The 20464-nt window shown below is 43.2% G+C and overlaps 1 protein-coding gene across 1 annotated transcript; it reads left to right on the top strand.

Moving 5' to 3' along the window:
- Window positions 1-454: 454 nt before the first annotated feature.
- On the top strand, window positions 455-19726 carry LOC146986733 (prostacyclin synthase-like). The gene is made up of 10 exons (XM_085775517.1): window positions 455-530; window positions 2358-2481; window positions 3979-4154; window positions 5408-5551; window positions 8157-8284; window positions 10687-10871; window positions 13703-13865; window positions 14680-14861; window positions 18788-18939; window positions 19576-19726. The coding sequence occupies exons 1-10, from the start codon at window positions 463-465 to the stop codon at window positions 19724-19726; spliced, it is 1473 nt and encodes a 490-aa protein (XP_085631643.1). The 5' UTR covers window positions 455-462.
- Window positions 19727-20464: the final 738 nt, after the last annotated feature.

The raw sequence follows: 20464 nt of genomic DNA, 5'->3' as shown, positions 1-20464 counted from the left end.
ATTAGATAAATTATTCTTTATTTCAAACATATTTTAAAAAAGAGAGAGAAATAAAAGTGACACGTTACAGTTTCTGCTATTTAAATCTCCTCTGCTCATCTATTATTAGTTCTATTTACATTTTCTACATTTCAGAGTCAAGTTGAACTCTATTGTTTGTGTTGTGAAGACCCGTCACGTTTTTGTTTCTATTGTTGCTGTTGCTGTTGTGACGTAACGATGACGTGATGTCGGTGAGTTGATGTGATTGAGGGGGCGGGGGGGCGGGGCCACGTGACGTCATGCGGCGGTGGAAATCCCTTAAAGGCGCAGTGCGGGAGGAGGAGACTCACAGTCAACACACAGAGAGACACAGAGAGGCAGACAGAGAGAGATTTGATTTGATTTATTTATTTAGCACAATCTTTAAAACAGTGCAAGGAGGGAACGAAGCCTAGGAGGCACAGAGACAGAGACACAGCCATGATGTGGACCTTCATCCTGCTGGGTCAAGCCGCGCTGCTCTACTTCATCCTCACGCACCGCGCCAGGTCAGACACGCCCCCTATTACACTATTATACAGTACTATACACACTACAGGATATTATAGAGTTTATATGTAGCTATATGTATAGGCTATATGTGTCTATATATATGTGTCTATAGCTGTCTGTTGTTACTGAGAGTCTATCACTATGTCTGTAGCTGCTGGTTCTCTGTCGGTGGTTTTTCATTTCCATGATAAAACAGTAGGCTAGTTGTAAACCACAGCATAGATAGATAGATAGATAGATAGATAGATAGATAGATAGATAGATAGATAGATAGATAGATAGATAGATAGATAGATAGATAGATGCTTTATTGATTCTGTAGCAAATTCATATTGTGCATAAAAACAGTGTAAAAGAAAGACAGCATTAAATCTTCATGAAAAGATAGAGAGAGAGATTCTATTTTATCTGTTTTATGTTGCATTGTATAATTCTGATCCAGTGTTTTAATGACTATATTTCTTATTATATTTTATCCCTTCTATTGAACGTGGCTGTCGGGTGTCAGTCCACATGCATGGTGCAATAAGACCTAGAGCCTGGGGCAACTACAGGGGCAAGAGGCAATAATAATAATAATAGTTATTTCCTGCTGTACTGTGAGTTTAGTTGTAGTGTTGGTCTGTTAGTGTTCCCTGTTGAGTGTGTCCAAGACTAATTTCCAAAGTTTATTTGGATGATTCGATTTGAGATAGCAGCTAATAGCCTATTCTAATAGATAGAGAAGTATCAGCCAGTGCAGCTACTCATCAATACACACACCACACCGTGTCATTACATAACTTAATAACAACGGTTTGTTCAGCTCTATAAATAATTATGAGGAATGTGGTCAAACTGCTGCACTGTAAAATAATCTGACAGTAAACGGCCCTTTGTTTCCCTTCAGCCACTCTAGTGTGTGTGTGTGTGTGTGTGTGTTATTGTAGTAGAGTCACACGTCGGTCACACAGCAGATTTCTGGATATACAAGTGTTTTCAGTGGAAACGAGGGTTCTGGTTCTGGTTCTGGTCCGGAGCCTCCAAGTCCTTATTGTTTTTGTTGGATCGACCTTGAATCTTTTGGATCCGTTCAGTTTTAACGGATAGAGAAAGAAAATCCATTGACTTGTGATATAATTTATAATTTGAATGTTGTTTGTATGAATCTTTGTAGAGTTGTTTGAGCACCAGGTCTCTCTTGTAAAAGAGGTTTTTAAAGGGAAAGTTCACCCAGTCCTCCGTGGCTTCTCTGAGTTACAGCGGGGCTCCGTGCAGCAGTATTTGTCCATATAATGGTTGTCAATGGATTCCAACTTTCTTTGTCCAAAAAGTCACACCAAAAAACATCCAAATACCTCCATAGTGCTCGTATGTAATGTCCCTCTTGTATTGAAGCTCCGACATGAGAAATTGCTCCGCCGGTCAGTGCATTGACACAGGAAGAGCAGTGAACTGAGACACTGGGAGCTTCCACTACAAAACAAGCTTGAAATATAGACTTTTTTTTTTTTTTTCGGGACAATTTCTCATTTCGGGGCTTCAATACAAGAGGGACATTACATACGAGCAGCATGGAGGTATTTGGATGTTTTTTGGTGTGTCTTTTTGTTACGAAGACAGTTGGTATCCATTGACAACCGTCATATGGACATGCATTGCTACGCCGAGACCCCCTGTAACTCAGAGAAGCCACGGAGGACTCTGAAACTTCTCCCTTGAGAATTGAAATTTCAATTTTGAGTGAACTATCCCTTTATATCTCAACATGTTTTTACCTGGTTGAATAGAGGAAATCGTAACATAATAATGGTTTTCATGTTGTGTTTGTTGTGTGTCCTCAGGTCGAGGAGCGAGCCGCCTCTGGACAAAGGCCTCATCCCCTGGCTCGGTCATGCACTTGAGTTTGGAAAAGACGCTTCTAAATTCCTGAAGCGGATGAAGCAGAAACACGGAAACATTTTCACAGTGAGTAAAAAAAAAAAGAAACCGACCGTGGTGAATAAATCTGGACCGAACAGAGTCACCCGGTCTGACCCGGTCTGACCCGGTCTGACCCGTTCTGACCCGGTCTGAAGACTTTTCCACTTCAGCCTTCAAGTTCAGTTTTCACAGATTAAAATCAGAGGACGATGAAGAGATTGTATGAAAAGCTGAATGAATGAATGAACCCTGAGACAGTGAGATAGTGAGATGTTATTGAATCCTCTCATGTTGCAGTTTGTTTGGTTGTTGTTGTTGAGTCATGTTTGTTCCCAACACCTGAGGAGAGTCCGATCCACCGATCCGATAAGGTTCATGTAACGGCACGCTGACGATCAAAGAGTCACGCAACATCGAGCTCCAATCTGATAACAAACAAAGTTTCACATTTTTTTTAAATGAGTTTACAGCAGCTTCATGCTGTTATGTAATTAAACATTCGTCCAGTGGTTCTTTCTGTTTCCTCAGAGTTTGTGTTTGGATCTCACTCAGTCAGACGGATGTTTGAGATTGAGATTTATTTCATTCATTCATTCATTCATTTCTTTATTTCAGACCCAAGGGGATCCATATCGCCATAAAAGCACAATAAAATAATAAAAGAAAGACAGAATAAAAGTTTTAAAAAAGAACAGAAAAACACAAAATACAAAGTACAGACCCTTCTCCACTATTCAGTGTAGGCTTGTATACAAACATGTTCTAAAACGGTTCCACAGTCTGGACGAAAATCTTACAGAATTTATTTGACATTTGTGCACAAACCAAAGTCCAAGCACATAGGAATTATTCTGCAGGGCTCTCTTCTCTTAGAGTGCAGTGATGATACGTTAAAAGACACAGAAAGGCTCTAGTCACTAATAAAAAAAAGTGCTTAAAACACCATCCAAGAAAAGAAAAGTATTTAATGAAATAGAAGTAGATAAAAACATAATAAAGAGATTTAAATTATGAGTACTAACACGACACAAGTGTGAAAAGTTGTGAATAAGGACCTAAACCTAAAAAAAACATACACATTATAAACCTAATTGTCATTAGTCCGTCCTGGGTGAGGGATCCCTCCTCTGTTGCTCACCCTGAGCTTTCTCCTGGTTTTCCCTGTTAAAAGGGTTTTCCATGGAGTTTTTCCTCAGTGGATGTGAGGGTCTAAGGACAGAGGATGTTGTTATGATGGGATGTGAAGCCCTTTGAGACTAACTGGTGGTAAAAACAGGCTATACTAATAAAATTGCCTTGCCTTGCCTTGCCTAGTGAAAAGGAAAAGACATGAGTCAGAGTATAGACAGTATAACAACATTTTCTCATAATATTGCATAAGTATGGTGAGGTAATGAGCGTTTATTGTCCATGTTACTCAGCGTTTTATGTGTCATGAGTCACAAATTGCCCAAGTTGGGACAAATAAAATGAAATGACTTGATACTTGATGGTGTCATGTTGCTCTGTTGAGTCTGAGTCTGAGGGTTTCCTGTCCTGCAGGTCCGAGCCGCCGGGCGCTACGTGACGGTTCTGTTGGACCCTCACTCGTACGACGCGGCCGTCAACGACAGCGTGTGTCTGGACTTCTCGCGCTACGCTCAGGTGCTGATGGGGCGGATCTTCGACCTGCAGCTGCCGCACCACCAGCAGGACAAAGCCAAATCCGTGATGAGGAAGTACGTCTCTACATTTCTAGATTCTGTTTGTCTCGGAGTTTCCAGTTGTGTAGTTGTGTTTGGTTTTCTGGTTATTATGGCAACAAGCCATTTTAACATTTAAAAGCCAGACTGCAAAAACTTAAAATCTTTCCAAGAATATTTGTCTTATTTCTTGACAAAATGTCTCAATTCTAGTCAAAACTCATCCAAATAAGACTCATCACCTAAAAATTAACTTGTTTTTAGATCATTTTCACTTGTTTCAAACAAATTTTCACTTTAAATAAGTAGAACAATCTGCCAGTGAAAGGAGTTTTTTTTGTGCTTGTAATAAGAAAGAAAAACTTGCTCCACTATCAGATTTTTCTACTTATTTCAATTGAAAATAGACTTGACAGAAGTAAAAAGTGTCTAAAAACAAGCTGCTTTTTATGTGATGAGTCTTATTTTAGGTAGATTTTTTTGTCTATAACCAAATATTCTTGGTAAGATATTTGAGTTTTTGCAGTGCAGACTGGATATGTGTTGTAGATATCTGTAATTCAGTTTTGCCTTCTTCCTATCCACAATTGTCATTTCAGATATCCACAACTACGTTCTTCCTATAGGACAAATGACGTCACTGTAACCATTCATGTGTATGGGGTTTGTCATTACAGATATCTGTAAGTTTTGACTAGGCGAAATGACGTTGTAGATATCTCAAACTGGAATTAGTACTAGTGGTAATTCAGTTACAGATATCTGTAATTCACATAGTGGATATCTGCAACTGAACTGTAGATATCTGTAATGACAAACCCCATACACATGAATGGTTACAGTGACGTCATTTGTCCTAGGAAGAATGTAGTTGCAGATATCTGAAATGTTCTTTTTGACAAGAGGCAAAACTGAATTACAGAGATCTTGAATAAAAAATCCAACTATTCAAAATGTAGTTAGGACCAGTCAGAAAGACGTTGTTGATATCTACAATGTTCATTCTGGAGAGTCAAACTTAGCTTTTAAATGTTAAATCCGCTTGCCATATTATATTCTGGTCGTATGGAGACACTGCGGAGAGGAAGAGAAACCTCCATCATTAGTTGGGTTTAGTAGTGACAGAGTCGTGAGTGACACACTGTTTCCTTTAGGTTGCATCAGAGTTGTGAGTGTGCAGCAGCTTCTCCACGTCGTCGACTCGTGTGTCACCAGGACGTTGAGCAACGCAGTCGACCCTGAGCTTTAATAAACTTCACCTTTGGCTTCCTGTGTCTCCTCCTCCTCAGGCACTTCATGGGAGCCAAGATGGCCGCCCTGAACGGCAGCGTGAGCCAACACCTGCGGGCGCTGCTGAAAGCCGAGCTGCCTCAGAACCAGAAAGACTGGAAAGAGACGGGACTGTTCGACTTCTGTTACAGCGTCTTGTTCAAGTATGAAAGAGCTCCCTCCCACACACACACACAATCACTCACACACACACACACACACACACACACACTATGTCAAAGCAGTGTGTGTGTGTGTGTGTTGATGTTAAACAGTTTACACACACTCAGTCCTCATGTCCTGTTTGTAAACAGCAGCAGAAAAATTAGGTCGTGTTTCCGCTCAGAGTCACAGTGAAGATCTGTCTCACTCTTATGATCACTAGTGTCGGACACAAACAAGAGTGAGACCGACACTAGTGAACGCGCGAGTGAGATTAGTGAACACAAGAGTGAGACGAGTGACTACCGTCGGTCTCACTCTCGTGTTCACTAGCGTCGATCTCACGTTCACTAGCGCCCGTCTCACTCTCGTGTCTACTAGTGTCCATCTCACTCTCACCGACAGAGTGAGAGTGAGACCGACATTAGTGAACACAAGAGTGAGACCGACATTAGTGAACACAAGAGTGAACACGGTGAACACAAGAGTGAGACCGACATTAGTGAACACAAGAGTCAGACGGACACTAGTGAACACGAGAGTGAGACAGACACTAGTGAACACGAGAGTGAGACGGACACTAGTGAACACGAGAGTGAGACAGACATTAGTGAACACGAGAGTGAGACGGACACTAGTGAACACGAGAGTGAGACGGACACTAGTGAACACAAGAGTGAGACGGACACTAGTGAACACAAGAGTCAGACAGACACTAGTGAACACGAGAGTGAGACAGACACTAGTAAACGTGAGAGTGAGACAGACACTAGTGAACACAAGAGTGAGACAGACACTAGTGAACACAAGAGTGAGACAGACACTAGTAAACGTGAGAGTGAGACAGACACTAGTGAACACGAGAGTGAGACAGACACTAGTGAACACAAGAGTGAGACAGACACTAGTGAACACGAGAGTGAGACGGACACTAGTGAACACAAGAGTGAGACAGACACTAGTGAACACAAGAGTGAGACCGACATTAGTGAACACAAGAGTGAGACGGACACTAGTGAACACAAGAGTGAGACAGACACTAGTGAACACAAGAGTGAGACAGACACTAGTAAACGTGAGAGTGAGACAGACACTAGTAAATGTGAGAGTGAGACAGACACTAGTGAACCAAAGACTGAGACAGACACTAGTGAACACGAGAGTGAGACAGACACTAGTAAACGTGAGAGTGAGACAGACACTAGTGAACACGAGAGTGAGACAGACACTAGTGAACACAAGAGTGAGACAGACACTAGTAAACGTGAGTGTGAGACAGACACTAGTGAACACGAGAGTGAGACAGACACTAGTGAACGTGAGAGTGAGACGGACACTAGTAAACGTGAGTGTGAGACAGACACTAGTGAACACGAGAGTGAGACAGACACTAGTGAACACAAGAGTGAGACAGACACTAGTAAACGTGAGAGTGAGACAGACACTAGTGAACACGAGAGTGAGACAGACACTAGTGAACGTGAGAGTGAGACGGACACTAGTGAACACAAGAGTGAGACAGACACTAGTGAACACAAGAGTGAGATTAGTGAAAACAAGAGTGAGACAGACACTAGTGAACACAAGAGTGAGATGAGTGAAAACAAGAGTGAGACCAACACTAGTGAACAAAAGAGTGAGACGGACATTAGTGAACATGATAGTGAGACCGACACTAGTGAAAACAAGAGTGCGACCGACACAAGTGAACACGAGAGTGAGAACGACACTAGTGAACACGAGAGTGAGACGACACTCACTCTCATGTTCACTAGTGTCGGTCTCACTCTCACGTTCACTAGTGTCGGTCTCACTCTCGTGTTCACTAGTGTCTGTCTCACTCTTGTGTTCACTAGTGTCGGTCTCACTCTCGTGTTCACTAGTGTCGGTCTCACTCTCGTGTTCACTAGTGTCTGTCTCACTCTTGTGTTCACTAGTGTCGGTCTCACTCTCATGTTCACTAGTGTCTGTCTCACTCTCGTGTTCACTAATGTCTGTCTCACTCTTGTGTTCACTAGTGTCTGTCTCACTCTCGTGTTCACTAGTGTCTGTCTCACTCTCGTGTTCACTAGTGTCTGTCTCACTCTCGTGTTCACTAGTGTCCGTCTCACTCTTGTGTTCACTAGTGTCCGTCTCACTCTTGTGTTCACTAGTGTCGGTCTCACTCTCGTGTTCACTAGTGTCTGTCTCACTCTCGTGTTCACTAGTGTCGGTCTCACTCTTGTGTTCACTAATGTCGGTCTCACTCTCGTGTTCACTAGTGTCTGTCTCACTCTCATGTTCACTAGTGTCGGTCTCACTCTCATGTTCACTAATGTCGGTCTCACTCTCACGTTCACTAGTGTCCGTCTCACTCTCGTGTTCACTAGTGTCGGTCACCATGGTGACAGGCTGTCTTGCACTATGACCTGATGCCTCATGTTGTTTCTCCCAGTGGAAAAACCCCAGTAGAGAGGGAGGACGTGTGTTTGTGTTTTCAAATGGAAAAGTGAGTGGGCTGTTGCTGCTGCTATCGCTCCATCAAGACACAACTGTCACATTCCCTAACTCTGTGTGTCTCTGTGTGTGTCTCTATGTGTGTGTGTCTGTGTGTGTGTGTGTGTGCAGGGCGGGGTACCTCACTCTGTTCGGAGCAGAGCAGAACAACAACGGCTCAGATCCGTCGAGTGTTTACGACGAGTACAAGAAGTTCGACGGACTCTTGGCCAAGATGGCGAGAGGAACTCTGAAGTCAGGTACAGGACTAGGAACACTTGAGCTCCTTCACTCCAAAAACTCAAAATCTTTCCAAGAATATTTGTCTTATTTCTTGTCAAAATGTCTCAATTCTAGTCAAAACTAACCTCGTTCCACTTTAAATAAGATTCACCACCTAAAGATTAACTTGTTTTTAGATCATTTTCACTTGTTTCAAACTCATTTTCACTTGAAATAAGTAGAAAAATCTGCCAGTGAAAGCAAGTTTTTTGTGCTTGTAATAAGAAAGAAAAACTTGCTCCACTGTCAGATTTTTCTACTTATTTCAAGTGAAAATCTGCTTGAAAGAAATAAAAATGATCTAAAAACAAGTCATTTTTTAATTCTTATATTTTAAGTAGAATGAGATGTGTTTTGACTAGAAATTAAAATTTGACTAGAAATAAGATAAAAATATACTTGGTAAGATATTTGAGTTTTTGCAGTGTTCAGCACCTCCTCTTCCTCCTCTTCCTCCTCTTCACTGTTTACATTCGTCACTGTCCCACTTTTCCTCCTGTGACATCATCGCCTCCTCTTTTCCTTTAGGGTTTGTTTTGTGGTTGCTGCGGCGACTCTCTCTCTCTCTCTCTGACTCAGTTGCTTACATAGCGTCTAGAAGTGTGTTTGTGTTTGAGAGGAGCTACGTTTACCGCTGTGGATCATCACAGACTTAACGTGATCTAACCACCCTGTCACCACACACACACACACACACACACACGCATGCATACACATACACCTGACGAGGGCCTCACCTGTGTGTGTCGTACCGTGACATAATTTATTTTCACTGCATGCTTCTACAAGTTGAACCTGATGCACCTGAAGTATTGTTACTCCTTCTCTATCTCCTCTATCTACCCATCTCTCTCTATCTATCTACAGTATGTCACTCTCTCTCCTACGCACCACTTGTGTTTACATTCTTCTGTCGTGTCGCTCACTTCCTGTGCCTCTCTGTCCCTCTTTACTTTACTTCACTTTATGTGTTTTTAAATGGGACAGTGCACATTAATAAACATATAAAAACATGTAAATGTGCCAGATTATAGCAGCAATGCTCATTTCCGTCCGGAGTTCCATAGCATGAAAAACAGTACAGTGACAGTACACATAATAATATAGACAACATAATAATGCAGACAACAAAAAGACAACAAGACAACTATTTAAGCAATAGCCTACAGTATATATCCCTCCAGGCCGTGGTCTATGCTCATTCTACCACTCTAAGGGGCGTTGTTCACCCTTAGAGTGGTATAATGAGCATAGACCACGGACTGGAGTGATATATTGCTTTTATAAAACGGTTACCAATAATGACAATATGAAAGAGGAATACACAATCAATTTCATGTAGTTTTATTCAACCAGAAATACATATTATCCAATAAAGTAGCCTCACTGTGAAAAAACTAGTCCCACCTCTCCAGACGTTAGCTCCAAGTAGCTCTGCACCTCGTCTTTTCCTCCGCTTTTTTTCAGGTGAAAGTCACTGAATTCAACTACGGTACTTTAGTCCATTTTTTAACATCGTAAAAACATCAACTGTCTTTTACTACGGACTGCAACAGTCCGTTGTCATGGATACATGACATTCATACCAGTCATATGTGCCTGAGGCGGAGTGATAGCCTACGCTATTTAGAATAGTAGCCGTGGTATATGCTCATTATAGGCTACCGCGGTTAACAACCAATCAGATCGCCGGATTTCATCTTTCTGTTTTATAAAACGAAATAAAACATATTGACATTTTGACAAACACTCCCATCTCTATCATCTCATCTCTATCTCCACTATCTCCTCTCTATCATCTCTATCTATCTATCTATCTATCTATCTATCTCACAATTCAATTCAATTCTATCTCACTCTCTCTCCTACGCACCACATGTGTTTACATTCTTCTGTCGTGTCGCCTACTTCCTGTGCCTCTCTGCATCTCATCTCATCTGCTTTGCTGATGATGTTCAGATATACATGCCCGTAAAAATTAAAAGCAAAGGTGCATTGCAACCTCTGCTTGACTGTCTGAATGAAGTTAAGTTGTGGCTGTCATCAAACTTTTTAAAATTAAATGAGAGCAAGACAGACAGAATTTATTGTGTTTGGCTCTCCGCTGTCATTGGGGGATGAACCCATCCTCTGTGAAAAGTCTGGGAGTGCACCTCCATAACTCTTTTAAATTTAGAAAACTAATTTCATCTGTGTCTCAAGCTTCTTCCAATTGAGATTAATAAGCAAAATAAAAGCCCACATTCCCCCGGGTGACTTAGAGAAAGTGGAGCATGCCTTTATTACCAACCGGCTGACCTCTAACTGGGACTGGGAGTTTGTTCCAGGTTTGTAGATTGATTTATAGATGAAACATGTTTGCTGTGTGTGTGTGTGACAGGTGAGAGGAAGACGGCGCGTGGCGTGCAGCAGAGACTGTGGTCTCTCCTGTCTTCAGCCGGTCTGACCCCCCAGGACCCGGGGTCCAGCCTGTGGCTGCAGGACTACAGACGTCTGCTGGAGGAGGAGGGGGCCGACCAGGACACCCAGACCAGAGCCGTGCTCATGCAGCTGTGGGCCACACAGGTCAGTTCACCTCAGACTCAGACTCACTGACTGACTAAAAGTTTGCCCCCCCCGGTCCAAATGTGTGTGTTTAACAGTTCATCAAGTGGAAGATGAAATGATCTCCAAAAGACATAAAGTTACAGATGACACATTCACTTTACATTTTAAACTGTATATTTACACTGCTCACAAAAAGTTATGGATATTTGACCAGAATCTCCCTTTAAACAGTTCCTGCTACAGTGATATTCTATCATGAGGCCTTTTAAGTAGAAGGATGCAATGGTCATTTCTTTATCTCAAACAAAAGCTAACAACAGTGGTGGCTACAGCACAACAAACATCTCAATGTCTCAATAAGTTGATCAGTTTGATCAAAGTGTTTTCTTGGTCTCATGTCAAAATGTGAACATGGTGGAGAGAAGAGGGCTGTCTGCAAACTGTCACTGAACCAGAACATTTAGTGTTTCCATGACGACTGAACCACTAAATCAGACGGTGCTGGTGATGTTTGTAGTTACAGTAATCTCCTTGTTAGAGAACAGCATGTTATTCAATAAGGACTGAAACAATGAACAACTGGACATGTGCGTTCAAAAGTTTAGAGAAGGGTCAATTAAGTTCACCTGTAAAGGTTATAGTGCATTAAAGGTGCATTCTGAAATTTAATCCAAAATACAAACATCCCTAACTTTTTGTGAGTAGTGTATATCATTTTCATCTTGTTCATGTTCAAATTGACAGAAAAGGAAAAGGTCCCTCAGCAAAGGTCTGCCCCCCCCCCCCCGCCTTTGTAAACTCTCCCAGTGTGTAAATAGTAAATCTCTTGTCTGATTCCTTGGTCAAAGTTCTCTGCTGGGTTTCCCATTCTGCTGCTGCTGCTTTGTTTCCCCTTTTCACTCTGAAACTGTAGAAAACTACAATAATACACTGAGATTGATGAACATATTGAAAAAGAGTGTTTCATGTTTAACTTCATGTCTTTTGGAGATCATTTCATCTTCCACTGGATGAACTGTTAAACACATTAAAGGGATAGTTCACCCTAGAATGATATTTCGCTCATTATCTACTCACCCTCATGTTGACTAAGGGCTGGAAGAAGTTTCAGAGTCCTCCGTGGCTTCTCTGAGTTACAGGGGGTCTCGGCGTAGCAGTGCATGTCCATATAACGGTTGCAAAGGGACACCGGAGCTCTTCGTAAAAAAACACACACAAAAAAACATCCAAATACCTCCATGATGCTCGTATGTAATGTCCGTCTTGTGCTGAAGCCCCAAATTGCGTAATTGTCCCGAAAAAAATTAAATAAGTCTATATTTTAAGCTTGTTTGTAGCGGAAGCTTCTCGAAGCTCCTCTTCCTGGTCCGTCCAAATCTCGCGTGATTCGCAGTAACCGCACTGACGCATGCTGACGCCGGCGCAAATCACGTGAGATTTGGACGGACCAGGAAGAGGAGCTTCGAGAAGCTTCCGCTACAAACAAGCTTAAAATATAGACTTATTTAATTTTTTTCGGGACAATTACGCAATTTGGGGCTTCAGCACAAGACGGACATTACATACGAGCAGCATGGAGGTATTTGGATGTTTTTTTGTGTGTGTTTTTTTACGAAGAGCTCTGGTGTCCCTTTGCAACCGTTATATGGACATGCACTGCTACGCCGAGACCCCCTGTAACTCAGAGAAGGGACGGAGGACTCTGAAAATTCTTCCAGCCCTTAGTCAACATGAGGGTGAGTAGATAATGAGCGAAATATCATTCTAGGGTGAACTATCCCTTTAACTGATGTTTGGACCAGAACAAACTGCCAGTGGTGCAGTTGTGTGTTTTGACACACGGGGGCGCTGTCGACCTGCAGACTGAGCATCAGAACCTCAGACAAGTTTTAATGAAGTTCACATATTTAAATCTGTCTCTGTCTCTGGAGCTGGTGGTGTTACCGTGGTGTCTGACACACACACACACACACACACACACACACACACACACACACACACACTCCTGACTCACACCGTCCTGGTTGTGTTGCATCAGAGTGGACTTCCTGTAGCTGCTCCTCACTTCACTTCTACTTTTTAATCCTTCACTTCAGTCCAGACAGAAGAACTCATGTCAGAGCTGTTGTTGTGTGTCTGTTTGTGTTCAGTCCTCATTAAAGGGATAGTTCACCCAAAATTCTAATTTTCCCCCTCATGTGGACTAAGGACTGGGAGAAGTTTCAGAGTCCTCCGTGGCTTCTCTGAGTTACAGGGGGTCTCGGCGTAGCAGTGCATGTCCATATGACGGTTGCAAATGGATACCAACTGTCTTCGTAACAAAAAGACACACCAAAAAACATCCAAATACCTCCATGCTGCTTGTATGTAATGTCCCTCTTGTATTGAAGCCCCGAAATGCAAAATTGTCCCGAAAAAAAAAAAGTCTATATTTTAAGCTTGTTTGTAGCGGAAACTCCCAGTGTCTCAGTTCACTGCTTTGCCTGTGTCAGTGCAAATCTCGCGTGATTTGCACTGACCGGCGGAACAATTTCTCATGTCGGGGCTTCAATACAAGAGGGACATTACAGACGAGCAACATGGAGGTATTTGGATTTGGTATGAGGAGATAATGAGGGAAATTTCAATTTTGAGTGAACTATCCCTTTAAACATTCTCTTTTAATTGAGCTGAGCTTTAATTATACTCCGTGCTTTGCTTTGTGTGACTTCAGCAAACACCAGACACCAGAGCTCTGTTTTTATTTGCTGTCAGTAAATAAGCACCTGCAGCCTGCTCACTGTGTGTGTGTGTGTGTGTGTGTCTGTGTGTGTGTGTGTGTGTGTGTGTGTGTGTGTGTGTGTTTCCAGGGCAACGTGGGTCCCGCTGCCTTCTGGCTCCTCGGCTTCTTGCTGACGAACCCTGAAGCTCTGACGGCCGTGAAGACGGAGTTCAGCCAGATCTCCTCCCAGACCGACGACGACGACGCCGCCGCCGCGCTCTCCGACAGACTGAGCAGCACGCCAGTGTTCGGTGAGGCCCTGTGTGTGTCTGTGTGTGTGTGTGTGTGTGTGTGTGTGTGTGTGTGTGTGTGTCTGTCTGTCTGTGTGTTAAAGCTGAATCAGACCTGGAATAATGAACAGCATTAGTGTCAATATTCAGTTTATACAGACATAATAAGATAATTTCCTTTTAAACTCTTTTTTCATTTAAAGTGATAGTTCAACATTTAGTCAAACTGGCCCATTGCCATAATCCCTATAGTCATAGCAGTAGGTTTGTTACCTTTAATTGTCGGTGCAAGCTGTTTTTAGAACGGTGGAGCAGAGCCGTGAGCTGCTCAGAGCTACGCTACGGAGGCTCATTATGGGATTTCTTGGTTTCCCTCATCAAACTCATCAAATACACAATCCAACAACTCCACAACGCTCTGGTGGACAAGTTGTGAGCTGCACATTCACCACGCTATGAGATAATAACACAACGTTACCACACAGAGTTGTTTTAGAGGGAAATTCAGAGACTGTTGATGAAAAACTGTCCCTGAAGGCAACGTGCATCAGAGGTTTTACATGAATTTCCCTCTAAAACAACTCTGTGTGGTAACGTTGTGTTATTATCTCATAGCGTGGTGAATATGCAGCTCACAACTTGTCCACCAGAGCGTTGTGGAGTTGTTGGATTGTGTATTTGATGAGTTTGATGAGGGAAACCAGAAGAGGAAGTAGTTGAGGGCGGCGTGTGTCTCTAACGGCGTTGTGTCTCTAACGGCGTGCGTTGTGTCTCCTACAGACAGCGCCCTAGAGGAGGCGTTGTGTGTCTAACGGTGTGCATTGTGTCTCTACAGACAGCGCCCTAGAGGAGGCGTTGAGGCTGACGGCCGCTCCCTTCATCACCAGGGAGGTGGTGAAGGAGAAGACGCTGCACATGGCCGACGGACACGAGTTCCTGCTGAGGAAAGGAGACCGGCTGGTTCTGTTCCCCTTCATCAGCCCCCAGACCGACCCCGAGGTCCACCCAGAGCCACAGGTGGGTCCAAGACCGAGTCCAGACCACCAGCCTGACACCAGACAAAGACTGAGTCCAGACCGAGACCAAGAGTAGACCAAGACTTTGAGGGGTCGAGACCAAGACCAAGACAAGAGTAGACCAAGACCAAGACTAAGACAAGAGTAGACCAAGACCAAGACCAAGAGTAGACCAAGACCAAGACTAAGACAAGAGTAGACCAAGACCAAGACCAAGACAAGAGTAGACCAAGACTAAGACAAGAGTAGACCAAGACCAAGACAAGAGTAGACCAAGACCAAAACAAGAGTAGACCAAGACCAAGACAAGAGTAGACCAAGACCAAAACAAGAGTAGACCAAGACCAAGACAAGAGTAGACCAAGACCAAGACAAGAGTAGACCAAGACTAAGACAAGAGTAGACCAAGACCAAGACAAGAGTAGACCAAGACCAAGACAAGAGTAGACCAAGACCAAAACAAGAGTAGACCAAGACCAAGACAAGACCAAGACCAAGACAAGAGTAGACCAAGACCAAGACTAAGACAAGAGTAGACCAAGACCAAGACCAAGACAAGAGTAGACCAAGACCAAGACCAAGACAAGAGTAGACCAAGACCAAGACTAAGACAAGAGTAGACCAAGACCAAGACCAAGACAAGAGTAGACCAAGACCAAGACAAGAGTAGACCAAGACCAAGACAAGAGTAGACCAAGACCAAGACAAGAGTAGACCAAGACCAAGACAAGAGTAGACCAAGACCAAGACAAGAGTAGACCAAGACCAAGACAAGAGTAGACCAAGACTAAGACAAGAGTAGACCAAGACCAAGACAAGACCAAGACCAAGACAAGAGTAGACCAAGACCAAGACTAAGACAAGAGTAGACCAAGACCAAGACCAAGACAAGAGTAGACCAAGACCAAGACCAAGACAAGAGTAGACCAAGACCAAGACTAAGACAAGAGTAGACCAAGACCAAGACCAAGACAAGAGTAGACCAAGACCAAGACAAGAGTAGACCAAGACCAAGACAAGAGTAGACCAAGACCAAGACAAGAGTAGACCAAGACCAAGACAAGAGTAGACCAAGACCAAGACAAGAGTAGACCAAGACTAAGACAAGAGTAGACCAAGACCAAGACAAGAGTAGACCAAGAATAAGACAAGAGTAGACCAAGACCAAGACTAAGACAAGAGTAGACCAAGACCAAGACTAGACCAAAACCAAGACAAGAGTAGACCAAGACTAAGACAAGAGTAGACCAAGACCAAGACTAAGACAAGAGTAGACCAAGACCAAGACAAGAGTAGACCAAGACCAAGACAAGAGTAGACCAAGACCAAGACAAGAGTAGACCAAGACCAAGAGTAGACCAAGACCAAGACAAGAGTAGACCAAGACCAATAGTAGACCAAGACAAGAGTAGACCAAGACCAAGACCAAGACCAAGACCAAGACCAAAAGTAGACCAAGACAAGAGTAGACCAAGACGAAGACAAGAGTAGACCAAGACCAAGACAAGAGTAGACCAAGACCAAGACAAGAGTAGACCAAGACCAAGAGTAGACCAAGACAAGAGTAGACCAAGACCAAGACAAGAGTAGACCAACACCAAGAGTAGACCAAGACAAGAGTAGACCAAGACAAGAGTAGACCAACACCAAGAGTAGATCAAGACAAGAGTAGATCAAGACAAGAGTAGACCAAGACCAAGACCAAGACAAGAGTAGACCAAGACCAAGACAAGAGTAGACCAAGACCAAGACAAGAGTAGACCAAGACCAAGACAAGAGTAGACCAAGACCAAGACAAGAGTAGACCAAGACCAAGACAAGAGTAGACCAAGACTAAGACAAGAGTAGACCAAGACCAAGACAAGAGTAGACCAAGAATAAGACAAGAGTAGACCAAGACTAAGACAAGAGTAGACCAAGACCAAGACAAGAGTAGACCAAGACCAAGACTAGACCAAAACCAAGACAAGAGTAGACCAAGACTAAGACAAGAGTAGACCAAGACCAAGACAAGAGTAGACCAAGACTAAGACAAGAGTAGACCAAGACCAAGACAAGAGTAGACCAAGACCAAGACAAGAGTAGACCAAGACCAAGACTAAGACAAGAGTAGACCAAGACCAAGACAAGAGTAGACCAAGACCAAGACTAGACCAAAACCAAGACAAGAGTAGACCAAGACTAAGACAAGAGTAGACCAAGACCAAGACTAAGACAAGAGTAGACCAAGACCAAGACTAAGACAAGAGTAGACCAAGACCAAGACTAAGACAAGAGTAGACCAAGACCAAGACAAGAGTAGACCAAGACCAAGACAAGAGTAGACCAAGACCAAGACAAGAGTAGACCAAGACCAAGACCAAGAGTAGACCAAGACCAAGACAAGAGTAGACCAAGACCAATAGTAGACCAAGACAAGAGTAGACCAAGACCAAGACCAAGACCAAGACCAAAAGTAGACCAAGACAAGAGTAGACCAAGACGAAGACAAGAGTAGACCAAGACCAAGACAAGAGTAGACCAAGACCAAGACAAGAGTAGACCAAGACCAAGAGTAGACCAAGACCAAGACAAGAGTAGACCAACACCAAGAGTAGACCAAGACAAGAGTAGACCAAGACAAGAGTAGACCAACACCAAGAGTAGACCAAGACAAGAGTAGACCAAGACCAAGACAAGAGTAGACCAACACCAAGAGTAGACCAAGACAAGAGTAGATCAAGACAAGAGTAGATCAAGACAAGAGTAGACCAAGACAAGAGTAGACCAAGACCAATAGTAGACCAAGACCAAGACCAAGACCAAGAGTAGACCAAGACCAAGACCAAGAGTAGACCAAGACCAAGACCAAGACCAAGAGTAGACCACGACCAAGACCAAGACCAAGACCAAGACCAAGACCAAGACCAAGACCAAGACCAAGACAAGAGTAGACCAAGACCAATAGTAGACCAAGACCAAGACCAAGACAAGAGTAGACCAAGACCAAGAGTAGACCAAGACCAAGACCAAGACCCAGAGTAGACCACGACCAAGACCAAGACCAAGACCAAGACCAAGACCAAGACCAAGACCAAGACCAAGACCAAGACCAAGACCAAGACAAGAGCAGACCAAGACCAAGACCAAGACCAAGACAAGAGTAGACCAAGACTTTGAGGGGTCGAGACCGAGTCAAGACCGAGACCAAACCAATGAGAGACTATTTCCAGGACCATCCCTGTCTCTAGTCCCAGTCCTCATAAGTTAATAACCATGTGCTTTGATATTTACATTATTCCTCCTCGGCTACAAAGAAAAGATGATTTGATGTCAAATCTAAACCATATTTAATGTAAACAAAGTTTGTATTGAACAGAAGAACACAGCACAGAACCTGCTGAAGTCTCCTCCCACTGTTGTCATGGTGACACCAAGTTACACAAGTTACAAGTTACACAAGCAGATACCTACTTGAATACAGCTATTTGAATTATGGAACTCATTCAATCACATCACAGAAACCAAAGTGAGACAGAGACATTGGTGGTTAAAACAACTGCAGTCTGGAGAAAACATCCAGAGTCTGAGACTAGACCAAGACCTTGTAGATGTGGACTCAAGACCAGGACCGGTCTGAGGACTACAGCAGCACTAGCGTCCTGTTCCAGTCAGAGGCTTCATGCTGCCAACAGCAACAGCAGTAATTGTCTTAGTGACTGGTTGAGACCATAGACTGTGGTTGAGACAGACTTAAGTGCAATTAGCATCAGTAGTTGTTTCTATCAGGTGGAATCACCGCCCACAGATCTGACCCTGGATCAGCAGAGAGACGACGGAGGATTAACACGGAGCAGAGGCTCAGCTAATGGGCGTGGGAAGGACACACACACACACACACACAGAGCCAACAGTGTTAAAGATAAAGGTGTGTTGTTTCCTCCACAGAAGTACAAGTACGACCGCTTCCTGAACGAGGACGGCTCGGTGAAGACGGACTTCTACAAAGCGGGACGCCGCCTCAAGTACTACACCATGCCGTGGGGCGCCGGCACCAACGGCTGCGTGGGGAAAACCTTCGCCATCAGCACCATCCGACAGTGAGTCCTGCAGCCCCCACCTCGCTGCTCTCTGTCACAATCACAATAGACTTTATAGTTATTGTAACAAGGTACAATGACATTATGGGGTGCTCTGCCCACACTGCAAAAACTCAAATATCTTACCAAGAATATTTGTCTTATTTCTAGTCGAAACAAATCTAATTATACTAAAAATAAGACTCATCACATAAAAAGCAGCTTGTTTTTAGACACTTTTTACTTCTTTCAAGCAGATTTTCACTTGAAATAAGTAGAGCCCTAACCCAGACTCCACTTACGGTGCTTTTCCACTACAGCTGAGTTCTCTAGTTCCTCCTCAGCTGACGTCACGTTATAGTATCGCTTCGGCTGCTTGGAACCAGGGCCGAGGAGGAACTAAAATAGTTCCTGGTACCAGGTACTAGGGCTGGTGGAAAAGCAAAAAAAGCGTGCCATGCCGTGCCGTGAAAGTGTGGAAAAGCGCCATTAGAGAAGCAGGTTTATTGAGCTGCAGCGCCACCTGGAGGACGTCAGTGGTGGTGGCTGATGAGAGTCTGGTGTTGTGGTTTAGAGAGTTCATCCAGTGCTTTTTTCCCTCTGGGGGGTTTATAGTAGTAAACTAATTAACACTGGTCTGTTGTTGTTCCTCCTCAGGTTTGTGTACCTGCTGCTGACGACCTTTGACCTGCAGCTGTGTGACCGCGAGGCGCCGCTGCCCCCGGTGGACGCCGGTCGCTACGGCTTCGGGATGCTGCAGCCGCAGATGGAGCTCAAGGTCCGCTTCAGACGGACGAAGACACACTAGAGACTCTGGAGACACACAACGCTTCAGACGGATGGACACACTAGAGACTAGAGACTCTGGAGACGCACAACGTCTTCATAAAGACTCTGGAGACACACAACGTCTTCATCATGTACATTTCAACACACAACACACACACACTGGTGTCAATACTCTCTTTGTACTTTTATATATTATTATATATTATTATATATTTATGTTATTTATCAATAAATGTAGATTGTTGTAAACTGTGTTTTCAGTGTTTGATTACAGTCACACACACACACACACACACACACACACACACACACACACACACACACACACCACACTGCAAAAATTCAAAATCTTACCAAGAATATTTGTCTTATTTCTAGTCAAAATAAATCTAATTAGACATAAAATAAGACTCATCACATTAAAAGTAGCTTGTTTTTAGACACCTTTTAATTTTTTCAAGCAAATTTTCCACTTGAAATAAGTAGAAAAATCTGACAGTGGAGCAAGTTTTTCTTTCTTATTACAAACACAAAAAACTTGCTTTCACTGGCAGATTTTTCTACTTATTTCAAGTGAAAATTAGTTTGAAACAAGTGAAAATGATCTAAAAACAAGTTCATTTTTAATGTGATGAGTCTTATTTTAAGTGGAAAGAGATTAGTTTTGACTAGAAATGAGACATTTTGACAAAAAATAAGACAAATATTCTTGGAAAGATTTAGAGTTTTTGCAGTGCACACACACACACAGCCTGAG

Source organism: Trachurus japonicus, chromosome 5 (genome assembly GCF_045865225.1).
Source record: "Trachurus japonicus isolate A0001 chromosome 5, Traja_1.0".
Lineage (NCBI taxonomy): Eukaryota > Metazoa > Chordata > Actinopteri > Carangiformes > Carangidae > Trachurus > Trachurus japonicus.
The sequence above is the reverse complement of the archived record's forward strand: the minus strand, read 5'-3'. Positions and strand labels throughout refer to the sequence as shown.